Source organism: Pseudorasbora parva, chromosome 11 (genome assembly GCF_024679245.1).
Source record: "Pseudorasbora parva isolate DD20220531a chromosome 11, ASM2467924v1, whole genome shotgun sequence".
Taxonomy (NCBI): Eukaryota; Metazoa; Chordata; class Actinopteri; order Cypriniformes; family Gobionidae; genus Pseudorasbora; species Pseudorasbora parva.
In genome coordinates this window covers 44,673,778-44,686,836 of record NC_090182.1, presented here as the reverse complement: position 1 = coordinate 44,686,836, position 13,059 = coordinate 44,673,778, and the positions used below count along the sequence as shown (strand labels likewise).

The 13,059-nt window shown below is 40.2% G+C and overlaps 1 protein-coding gene across 1 annotated transcript in view; it reads right to left on the bottom strand.

Annotated features, from left to right (window-relative positions):
• The window catches only part of LOC137092445 (soluble guanylate cyclase 88E-like), a 31,396-nt gene extending 20,477 nt beyond the window's left edge, over positions 1–10,919 (bottom strand). Inside the window, exons 1-8 of the mRNA XM_067456694.1 lie at positions 10,825–10,919; positions 10,565–10,738; positions 7,746–7,886; positions 7,413–7,552; positions 7,004–7,138; positions 5,480–5,603; positions 5,273–5,392; positions 4,248–4,332 (exon numbers count right to left, since the gene is read on the bottom strand). Of these exons, the coding sequence (XP_067312795.1) occupies positions 4,248–4,332; positions 5,273–5,392; positions 5,480–5,603; positions 7,004–7,138; positions 7,413–7,552; positions 7,746–7,886; positions 10,565–10,684 (865 nt within the window). The 5' untranslated portion in view covers positions 10,685–10,738; positions 10,825–10,919. The remainder of the gene's footprint in view (positions 1–4,247; positions 4,333–5,272; positions 5,393–5,479; positions 5,604–7,003; positions 7,139–7,412; positions 7,553–7,745; positions 7,887–10,564; positions 10,739–10,824) is intronic.
• Positions 10,920–13,059: the final 2,140 nt, after the last annotated feature.

The following is a 13,059-nucleotide window of genomic DNA, read 5'->3' as shown; positions in this document are numbered from 1 at the left end:
CTATGAGACAGAGACTATGAGACAGAGACAGAGTCTATGAGACAGAGACTATGAGACAGAGACTATGAGACAGAGACTATGAGACAGAGACTATGAAACAGAGACTATGAGACAGACACTATGAGACAGAGTCTATGAGACAGAGTCTATGAGACAGAGAAAGAGTCTATGAGACAGAGACTATGAGACAGAGTCTATGAGACAGAGTCTATGAGACAGAGATTATGAGACAGAGACTATGAGACAGAGACTATGAGACAGAGAAAGAGTCTATGAGACAGAGACTATGAGACAGAGACTATGAGACAGAGTCTATGAGAGAGAGAAAGAGTCTATGAGACAGAGACTATGAGACAGAGTCTATGAGACAGAGTCTATGAGACAGAGTCAATGAGACAGAGTCAATGAGACAGAGACTATGAGACAGAGTCTATGAGACAGAGTCTATGAGACAGAGACAGAGTCTATGAGACAGAGAAAGAGTCTATGAGACAGAGTCTATGAGACAGAGTCTATGATACAGAGACAGAGACTATGAGACAGAGACTATGAGACAGAGACTCTGAGACAGAGACTATGAGACAGAGACTCTGAGACAGAGACTATGAAACAGAGACTATGAGACAGAGACAGAGTCTATGAGACAGAGACTATGAGACAGAGACTATGAGACAGAGACTATGAAACAGAGACTATGAGACAGACACTATGAGACAGAGTCTATGAGACAGAGTCTATGAGACAGAGAAAGAGTCTATGAGACAGAGACTATGAGACAGAGTCTATGAGACAGAGATTATGAGACAGAGACTATGAGACAGAGACTATGAGACAGAGAAAGAGTCTATGAGACAGAGACTATGAGACAGAGACTATGAGACAGAGTCTATGAGAGAGAGAAAGAGTCTATGAGACAGAGACTATGAGACAGAGTCTATGAGACAGAGTCTATGAGACAGAGTCAATGAGACAGAGACTATGAGACAGAGTCTATGAGACAGAGTCTATGAGACAGAGTCTATGAGACAGAGACAGAGTCTATGAGACAGAGAAAGAGTCTATGAGACAGAGTCTATGAGACAGAGTCTATGAGACAGAGTCTATGAGACAGAGTCTATGAGACAGAGACTATGAGACAGAGACTAAGAGACAGAGAAAGAGTCTATGAGACAGAGTCTATGAGACAGAGTCTATGAGACAGAGACTATGAGACAGAGACTATGAGACAGAGTCTATGAGACAGAGACAGAGTCTATGAGACAGAGACTATGAGACAGAGACTATGAGACAGAGATTATGAGACAGAGACTATGAGACAGAGTCTATGAGACAGAGTCTATGAGACAGAGAAAGTCTATGAGACAGAGACTATGAGACAGAGACTCTGAGACAGAGACAGAGACTATGAGACAGAGACAATGAGACAGAAACTATGAGACAGAGACTATGAGACAGAGTCTATGAGACAGAGACAGAGACTATGAGACAGAGACAGAGACTATGAGACAGTGTCTATGAGACAGAGATTATGAGACAGAGACTATGAGACAGAGACTATGAGACAGAGTCTATGAGACAGAGACTATGAGACAGAGACTATGAGACAGAGTCTATGAGACAGAGATTATGAGACAGAGACTATGAGACAGAGAAATAGTCTATGAGACAGAGTCTATGAGACAAAGACTATGAGACAGAGACTATGAGACAGAGTCTATGAGACAGAGAAAGAGTCTATGAGACAGAGTCTATGAGACAGAGACTATGAGACAGAGACTATGAGACAGAGAAAGAGTCTATGAGACAGAGTCTATGAGACAGAGACTATGAGACAGAGACTATGAGACAGAGACTATGAGACAGAGAAAGAGTCTATGAGACAGAGATTATGAGACAGAGACTATGAGACAGAGTCTATGAGACAGAGACTATGAGACAGAGACTATGAGACAGAGACAGAGACTATGAGACAGAGACTATGAGACAGAGACTATGAGACAGAGACTATGAGACAGAGACTATGAGACAGAGACAGAGACTATGAGACAGAGACTATGAGACAGACTATGAGACAGACTATGAGACAGAGTCTATGAGACAGAGACTATGAGACAGAGTCTATGAGACAGAGACAGAGACTATGAGACGAGACTATGAGACAGAGACTATGAGACAGAGACTCTGAGACAGAGTCTATGAGACAGAGTCTATGAGACAGAGACTATGAGACAGAGACAGAGACTATGAGACAGAGACTATGAGACAGAGACTATGAGACAGAGACTATGAGACAGAGAAAGAGTCTATGAGACAGAGTCTATGAGACAGAGATTATGAGACAGAGACTATGAGACAGAGTCTATGAGACAGAGTCTATGAGACAGAGAAAGAGTCTATGAGACAGAGAAAGAGTCTATGAGACAGAGACTATGAGACAGAGACTCTGAGACAGAGACAGAGACTCTGAGACAGAGACTATGAGACAGAGTCTATGAGACAGAGACAGAGACTATGAGACAGAGACAGAGCCTATGAGACAGAGTCTATGATACAGAGACAGAGACTATGAGACAGAGACAGAGACTATGAGACAGAGTCTATGAGACAGAGACAGAGACTATGAGACAGAGACAGAGACTATGAGACAGAGTCTATGAGACAGAGACTATGAGACAGAGACTATGAGACAGAGACAGAGACTATGAGACAGAGACTATGAGACAGAGACTGAGACAGAGACTATGAGACAGAGACTATGAGACAGAGACTATGAGACAGAGACTATGAGACAGAGACCATGAGACAGAGACTATGAGACAGAGACTATGAGACAGAGACAGAGACTATGAGACAGAGACTATGAGACAGAGACAGAGACTATGAGACAGAGACTATGAGACAGAGTCTATGAGAGAGAGACTATGAGACAGAGTCTATGAGACAGAGACTATGAGACAGAGACAGAGACAATGAGACAGAGTCTATGAGACAGAGACAGAGACTATGAGACAGAGACTATGAGACAGAGTCTATGAGACAGAGACAGAGTCTATGAGACAGAGTCTATGAGACAGAGTCTATGAGACAAAGACAGAGACTATGAGACAGAGTCTATGAGACAGAGACAGAGACTATGAGACAGAGACTATGAGACAGAGACAGAGACTATGAGACAGAGTCTATGAGACAGAGACTGAGACAGAGACAGAGACTATGAGACAGAGACAGAGACTATGAGACAGAGACAGGGACTATGAGACAGAGATTATGAGACAGAGACAGAGACTATGAGACAGAGACAGAGACTCTGAGACAGAGACTATGAGACAGAGTCTATGAGACAGAGACAGAGACTATGAGACAGAGACAGAGACTATGAGACAGATACAGAGACTATGAGACAGAGACTATGAGACAGAGACTATGAGACAGAGACTATGAGACAGACACTATGAGACAGAGACAGAGACTATGAGACAGAGTCTATGAGACAGAGACAGAGACTATGAGACAGAGACTATGAGACAGAGTCTATGAGACAGAGTCTATGAGACAAAGACAGAGACCATGAGACAGAGTCTATGAGACAGAAACAGAGTCTATGAGACAGAGACTATGAGACAGAGACAGAGACTTTAAGACAGAGACAGGGACTATGAGACAGAGACTATGAGACAGAGACTATGAGACAGAGACAGAGACTTTAAGACAGAGACAGGGACTATGAGACAGAGACAGAGACTATGAGACAGAGACAGAGACTATGAGACAGAGACTATGAGACAGAGACAGAGACTTTAAGACAGAGACAGGGACTATGAGACAGAGACTATGAGACAGAGACTATGAGACAGAGACAGAGACTTTAAGACAGAGACAGGGACTATGAGACAGAGACAGAGACTATGAGACAGAGACAGAGACTATGAGACAGAGACTATGAGACAGAGTCTATGAGACAGAGTCTATGAGACAGAGACAGAGTCTATGAGACAGAGACTATGAGACAGAGTCTATGAGACAGAGACAGAGTCTATGAGACAGAGACTATGAGACAGAGTCTATGAGACAGAGTCTATGAGACAGAGACAGAGTCTATGAGACAGAGACTATGAGACAGAGTCTATGAGACAGAGACAGAGTCTATGAGACAGAGACTATGAGACAGAGACAGAGTCAGGACAGGAGGATCATTAGCCGCAGCCGTAGGCCTGAGCTCTTCAGAGAATGATGAACACATTCCTTACTCTGCACTCTGTTATGAAGGTTCCTCTCGCGCTTCACCGGCTCCTTCGACATGATCTCAAACAGGTTGTTGGGGTGGGAGATGATCTGTCACAGAGACCATGGATTGAGTTATTAACTGATCTTCTTCAATATAAAGTTGTAAGTATGATGCAACACTCTTTTATTAATGACTTAGGTTTGGTATCGCTACTGATTTATTTATGAATGATTGAATTCACTAAATAACTGTGGATAAGTACAAATTAGTAAACCCTCAGGTAGATCATCTGCTCATGCATCATGTTTCATTTTCACAGGAATAAAATACAAATAGAATATATATATAAACAGAAAACAAATATTTTTAAATTGTAATTTAAAACTAAATATTTAATGAATACAAACACAGTACATAACATTTAAGAATAATACAAGTACATACACATAATACAATATTTTTATATATTTACAATATTTACAATATTATAATATTAATGAATACATATTTTATGTTTCATTTTATGTAATAATTTATGTTAGAACAATTAACATGTTAATATATTGATACAATTAATTCAAATAAATATTAATTTAAAACAAATAATCATACATATTTATTTTTGTTAATATTTTTAAATTTTATGTTATTTTATATTATTATAATTAATAGCATATTTTATTATATTCATATTTTAAAATAATATTAATAAATAAGACATATTTTAGTTCATTCATTTGCCATTGTAAATAATTTAATGATATTGTACACATATATATTAGTATATAACAAGAGATCTACTCTAGGAGATTAATAAATATCCTATATATATATATTAAATTAATATCCTATATATATATTATTGATATTATAGTTTGTTCATTTATAATCACTTATATTATAATAATAACATATAACATAATTAATGTTCACAAATTACAGTTTAAAAATAAAAAAACAAACTTAAAATGAATGAATATATAAATTAATATTTATATAAATATATAAATATAATATTAAAATATGTTACTAATAAAAATTACATACCATGTTCCACGTGAACTCCACAAGAGGACGAGCAAGTAGAAAAGCATCATTGATCTTCTTCCCGTCCAGATCAGGAAAGACAGTGGCCAATCCGGAGCCTACGTTATGCACAACCATATCCTATTGGATCAGAAAACACACGTTATCCTGTATAACACTTTATCAGAGAAGACAGGATGAGATGAGACGCGAGGGGAAGACAGTCACCTGTCTGAACACGATGTTGAAGGGAAAAACTTCAAAGAAAAAGTCACTGGTGATGGGAAGGATCTCTTGTTCCTCTTCATCCTCTTTCTGGATATATCGATATGCAGAGTTGTCAAAGTTTAATCTGAAATAAAAAATATAATTGTTTCATTACATCTGCCATATGTCATGTGGGGGGGGGGGGGGCAATACTACTCTCCAATGCAATACTACTCTATTGCCTATAGAGTAGTATTGCATCCTTCATATCTCTGAAAAGTCTTTAGTTTTATTATATTTCTAAAAGAAATTCGTCTTTCCGGAAAAAAACGAGCGCCTGTAGGCGTATCGTATGGGCGGAGCTAAAGAATGACGAGCGCGCACAAAGTGGTGACGTCCTCAAGCGTGGAGAAACCCGTGGCTATCAATCAGATTCCGCTAATACAGATATGATCCGGAATCATTCGGAGGCTGAAATAAATTGAACAGGAGAAACAGCAACAGCAGGACGTCCGTCTCTGTGGTATGGACTGTATTTAGTGGCCTGCCAACATTTGTGTGTGTTTACTCGCAGTTTATGAGGACATGATTCGGTTTATGGACTATTGTATGCGACTAAACCTTAGCAGTAGCAAGCAAAACGGTTTTGCACGTCAGACTAGTGTAACGTTATACAGAACAACAATGGAGTCCGTTAGTGCATTTGAATGACGAAGCACGCTTTGTGAGAACGCTAGGTTTATGTTTGGGTGGTTTTACAATAAACAAACTGACGCCTATATTGGTCAGCTAAACAAATGTATTTAAACACACACCATAGATCGCATGCTCCATTGATGAATTAACTAACGTTATACACGATCGTGTCGTTTACTGATGTTTACTCACGCGACGATAGCCAACAACAGACATTTGAAGCAGTTTTACTCACCGCGCACAACCGTGAACCTTTATCGCTGGGACCGCTCCGTCAAAAACACACTTCTTTGGTAACTGTTGATTTGGTGAAGTCCTCTGACAGCAGCGACCTCGGAGATCCACTTTTGCGACGCGACTGAAGCGATGAAGTGTGAAGCTTCCCGTCATTTCTGCATTCTAATCGGTTCAAATGCAGCGCTGCCTTCCCAGAATGCTATGCGGCCGCGTTAAAGTCGTTTGATGTCACCCATAGGAAAAAAGTGGAGCACGGTGCATCAGTGTTCACGGATGAGTGGATCTGCAGCTGAGAGTGTTTACGGGTGCCGTGCATTTCCTCTCTCGCTCTAGTCACGCAAGCGCGCACCCTTCGGGGAGAAGAGTCCGTACGGCCCATACAAGGACCTTCCGCTCTGTCGACGTCAAGCCGACCCATACTCGAAAAGAGTATTTTTGACACAGAAATACTCCATCAAACGTCCAACATTAGTTTTTGAAACTTTGTCTATGTTTAGGATGGGAATCCAAGTCTTTAACAGTGTAAAAAGCTCAGTATGCATGAAACAGACGGTACAACAGATGGTACCGGCTAGTCAGGTATTGATCTGTTTCATTAGCATGTTGTCTCACCTCATGGTGACGTCTGAATAATCTCCCACCAGCTGCTCGGACAAAACCTCAACATGAATGTCAGTGTCATAGAACTGCTTTCCCATCTGTCTCAGCTGACCCATAGCATAGTGCAGGTAACCTTTACGCTTGCTCCTGAACACACACACAGCAACAGAGCCGAGAATGTTGAGTTTTCATGTTTTACGGGGACTTTCAATTGACAATGATTCTTATACTGTGCGAAATGTATATTTTGTTTATTCACACACATGCACACGCGTTCGCGCTCGCTCTCGCTCTCACTCTCGCGTTCACTCACGTGCTCACTCACACGCTCACTCACAGTCACTCACACACACTCACGCACACTCACACAGGCACACTCACGCACACTCACGAACACACACAAACACACACACACACACACCTGTAATAAAGTGTGACTCCTGTAGCTGATTCCTCCTGGCAGAAGAAGGTTGGCGGCTGGACTTTTGGGTAACTGAAGCGCAGGTACTCATGCAGGTTATCCAGACCATTTACAAAGTCCCGCACATGGCGGCCCAACACCTCACACACAGTAAAAAACACAAAAATACATAAAAATACTCAGTGGCAATGTGTGCATATCACACATTGCGGATACAAGAGAATTGGACTGCCTATAATTGTTCAATAGAAACTTTGTTCTGGATAACAGCAGCAGGTACTTAGGTAAATCACATCATGCAAATTGCTACAGACCAAGTAGGTCAGAAGGTACCTTAAGAATTCTGTCATATCCATATTTCCCCACAAATCCGAGGAAATAAACCCCCCATGAGTTCATGAGCTCATTATATGGGGTTCCTGTGACGCCACTCGCTGCTTTAGCAATACGTGGAATCACACTCTCACTGTAGACCTACACAAACACACATTAACACAGACATGTACTTATGCATGGGTATAACCACACACATACACCGATCAGGCATAACATTATAACCACTGAATAACACTGATGATCTCTTCATCACGACACCTGTTAGTGGGTGGGATATATTAGGCAGCAAGTGAACATTTTGTCCTCAGATTTGATGTGTTAGAAGCAGGAGCAGGGCAAGCGTAAGGATTTGAGTGAGTTTGCCTGCAGCTCTTGTGGGGTCTTCCCGGTATGCAGTGGTCAGTATCCATTAAAAGTGGTCTTGTTGTTTTTGCTGCTGCTGCTATTGCTGTTGCTGCTGCTTCTGCTGTTATTCGCTGCCGCTATTATTGCTGCTTCTGTTATTGCTGCTGCTGCTGTTATTGCTGCCGCTATTATTGCTCCTGTTATTGCTGCTGCTGCTGTTATTGCTGCCGCTATTATTGCTCCTGTTATTGCTGATGCTGCTGTTATTGCTGCTGCGGCTGTTATTGCTGCTGTTATTGCTGCCGCTGCTGCTGTTATTGATGCCGCTGCTGCTGTTATTGATGCAGTTATTGATGCCGCTGCTGTTATTGCTGCTGTTATTGATGCCGCTGCTGTTATTGCTGCTGTTATTGCTGCCGCTGCTGCTGTTATTGCTGCCGCTGCTGCCGTTATTGTTGCTGCTGTTATTGATGCTGCTGTTATTGATGCTGCTGTTATTGCTGCTGCTGTTATTGCTGCCGCTGCTGCTGTTATTGCTGCCGCTGCTGCCGTTATTGTTGCTGCTGTTATTGATGCTGGTGTTATTGATGCTGCTGTTATTGATGCTGCTGTTATTGCTGCTGCTGTTATTGCTGCCGCGGCTGTTATTGCTGCCGCTGCTGCCGTTATTGTTGCTGCTGTTATTGATGCTGCTGTTATTGCTGCCGCTGCTGTTATTGCTGCCGCTGCTGTTATTGCTGCCGCTGCTGCTGTTATTGCTGCCGCTGCTGCCGTTATTGTTGCTGCTGTTATTGATGCTGCTGTTATTGATGCTGCTGTTATTGCTGCCGCTGCTGTTATTGCTGCCGCTGCTGTTATTGCTGCTGCTGTTATTGCTGCCGCTGCTGCTGTTATTGCTGCCGCTGCTGCCGTTATTGTTGCTGCTGTTATTGATGCTGCTGTTATTGATGCTGCTGTTATTGCTGCCGCTGCTGTTATTGCTGCCACGGCTGTTATTGCTGCTGCTGTTATTGCTGCCGCTGCTGCTGTTATTGCTGCCGCTGCTGCCGTTATTGTTGCTGCCATTTTTGTTGCTGCTGTTATTGTTGCTGCTGTTATTGCTGCCGCTATTATTGCTCCTGTCATTGCTGCTGCGCCTGTTATTGCTGTGGCTGTTATTGCTGCTGCTGTTATTGCTGCTGCTATTGCTGCTGCTGTTATTGCTGCTGCTGTTATTGCTGCCGCTGTTATTGCTGCCGCTGTTATTGCTGCTGCTGTTATTGCTGCTGCTGGTATTGCTGCTGCTGTAATTGCTGCCGCTGTTATTGCTGCCGCTGTTATTGCTGCCGCTGCTGCCGTTATTGTTGCTGCTGTTATTGATGCTGCTGTTATTGATGCTGCTGTTATTGCTGCCGCTGCTGTTATTGCTGCCGCTGCTGTTATTGCTGCTGCTGTTATTGCTGCCGCTGCTGCTGTTATTGCTGCCGCTGCTGCCGTTATTGTTGCTGCTGTTATTGATGCTGCTGTTATTGATGCTGCTGTTATTGCTGCCGCTGCTGTTATTGCTGCCACGGCTGTTATTGCTGCTGCTGTTATTGCTGCCGCTGCTGCTGTTATTGCTGCCGCTGCTGCCGTTATTGTTGCTGCCATTTTTGTTGCTGCTGTTATTGTTGCTGCTGTTATTGCTGCCGCTATTATTGCTCCTGTCATTGCTGCTGCGCCTGTTATTGCTGTGGCTGTTATTGCTGCTGCTGTTATTGCTGCTGCTATTGCTGCTGCTGTTATTGCTGCTGCTGTTATTGCTGCCGCTGTTATTGCTGCCGCTGTTATTGCTGCTGCTGTTATTGCTGCTGCTGGTATTGCTGCTGCTGTAATTGCTGCCGCTGTTATTGCTGCCGCGGTTATTGCTGCCGCTGTTATTGATGCTGCTGTTATTGCTGCCGTTGTTATTGCTGCTGGTGGTTATTGCTGCTACTGTTATTGCTGCTGCTGCTGCTGCTGTTATTGCTGCCGCTGTTATTGCTGCCGCTGTTATTGCTGCTGCTGTTATTGCTGCTGTTATTGATGCTGCTGTTATTGATGCTGCTGTTATTGCTGCCGCTGCTGTTATTGTTGCTGCTGCTGCTGTTAATATCAAAAAGTGTTCTGCAACTGCTACAGAAAAATCTGACCAGTGTTTGAAGGTTGAGCATTAAGCCAACTGGCTACAAATACATCAGAAACCAATTAGTTGTGCCCAATAGTGAACGTGATTGCAAGCAGATTGATGGACCCATCAGCTTGCGCCATCTACAGTTTCATGACAGAATTTTGTATTTTTGCTACATTGATCCAATCCAGCTTGCCATTTTCTTAGAAATTAGTACTTTTTTTATAAACGTAACGACTTATTTTTCTGATACAAATGGATGGTCTCTAAAATGGATCAAAAAATATTTGATTAGAGCTCTGTTTTTCTTTTCTTTTTTCTCACATTAATAGGAGATTCTAACCTGATGAGTCACGAAGGAGTGCAGTCTGACATCGGCTCTCTCTCTGACCAGTTTCCACACATCGTCACCATACGACTCCTTAATGAAGTCATGGAGACTTTCACACAGCAGCCCGTACATCCCGACAGCAAACTGAATATTTGGAATCTCAGAGGAGTCTCAGGTCATATGCAACTGTGAAACATTGAAGAACAGGAGGAAATAAACAGAAACATCAATATCCTTCTAAATACACAAGCATGTTGACTAAGAAACCTGACCTGTCACAATCGCACATTAAAAACTCAATGTATAGTGTGAGAAATGGAACTGTTCGCCTGACTATCCGTCTCAGAGATTTGCAGCTCCTCCAAACACAGTTCCAGTCTTAAGAATCATGCTGGAGGAGCAGGAATCATTTTAAACAGAGCCGCACTTACTCAAGCTCTTCAGCTCTATTGTTGTGATGTCAGCGGCTGGTGACTTTAAGTAGTGACAGACAAGTACCTCTCACAGACACATGCTGCTCTTTTCTTGGACTTGTTTTTTTTATAAATAAAAAAAAAAAAAAAATAATAATATATATTATTATTATATATATATATATATATATATATATATATATATATATATATATATATATATATATATATATATATATATATATATATATATATATATATATATATATATATATATATATATATATATATGTAATGTCTGACATAGTTTGACAAGTCTGACAAGTTTGTTATGAGATATTCAGATTTACAAAAAAACGTCTTGGTATATCATACAGTGATTTTATGTTATTTTATATAGAGGGTAATAATACACTGTAAAAAAAAAAAAATAATGTTCTACTTGAAAATGTTCTAGTGACTGATCAGTTGGCCAAATTAATATTCTGTGAATTGATGCAATTTAATTCACAGAAATGTAATCCAAACTACCAGCAACAGTGTGTAAAAACCTTGTGTAGACTTACAGAAAAGGTTTGACCTCCGTCATTGACAACAAAGGATATATTCTTTAAAAATCAGACAATGTGATTTTCTGGATTTTTTTCTCATTCAGTCTCTCATAGTTGAAGTGTACCTATGATAAAAATTACAGGCCACTTTCATCTTTTTAAGTGGGAGAACTTGCACAATTGGTGACTGACAAAATACTTTTTTGCCTCATTGTATTTTAAACAGTAATAATATTTCACAATATTACTGCTTTTTTATTTTTTTTATTAACGGTACTTTGACCAAATAAATGCAGCCTTGCTGATCAAAAGAGACTTTAAAACTCTTACTGAGCCCAAACTTTTGATATCTCTTGAGTATCTCAGTATCCAGATAGCAACATGCAGAGCAGATGGGAAAAGAGCTTGAGCTCTCAAAATAAATATTTGCCAAAATAGCATACAATCAAGTGATACATATCAGGCTCAGAGAAACATCATTTGATTCACTTTCTGACCGATTTTGTTTCAGCTGAACCATACCTACTCAAATAAACGTGTAAACGAATTTTACGAAGAGCATGCCTTAATGGACATTAGGCTATATGATCTCTGCAATGCTTTATCATATTCGGACTAAACTTGGTGTGTGTTAGGACCATAGATATCCATAATAAAGGCTAGATGTCTCGTGCTCGCTGTTGGCCAATGGAGGTTGCCGTTCGCAACTTGCGGCCATCTTGTCACAGGCAGCTCCTCACTCGTAACAGTGTGTTTTAATGGTGCATGTACTTTTAAATAGCAATAACTTGCTCAATTTCAACCGATTTTCAAACTGTTTCGTTTGTTATAAATGTCAGAGATGTAGTTATGACTCTACATACTTATGAATAATTATAACCATGGACTTCAATATGAAAGTAACATTGAACAGAACAGATAGGTGCAATAAAAAAAGGTATTTATGTTAAATCAATATATAGGCTACTAAAACTGTGTACCGAAAGGCAACATGAGAAATGTATTAATTTTATCACACACACACACACACACACACACACACACATATATAGCTCTGAATTTTTTTTCAGAGCTAGCTCTAGCTAATATATATATATATATATATATATATATATATATATATATATATATATATATATATATATATATATATATATATATATATATATATATATATGCTTCTATAATAAGAATATCACAGTTATAATAAAATTATTATTATATATATATTTTTTAAATTAAAACAAAAAAAACATGCAAACTAAGTTTATTTTAACTAGACAAAAGATTGGTTGTCATAAAATCGTTATTGGTGTCGATAAAAACTATATAATTGAACAGCTCGATTGTGGTCTCAGCCTTGATAAAGTGCACGTAAGTTAGCCGTGATACACAAGCTGCACGATTAAGTCGTTTACCGAAACGAAAAGCTGCAATTTCAATGTGTTAAAGCATCCAGATTTGTAACCATGTTAATAACGTTTGTAAGAAACCAAACCATTTGAAAATCCGTCAAGATTTCAGAGAGATAAGAGTATTTATG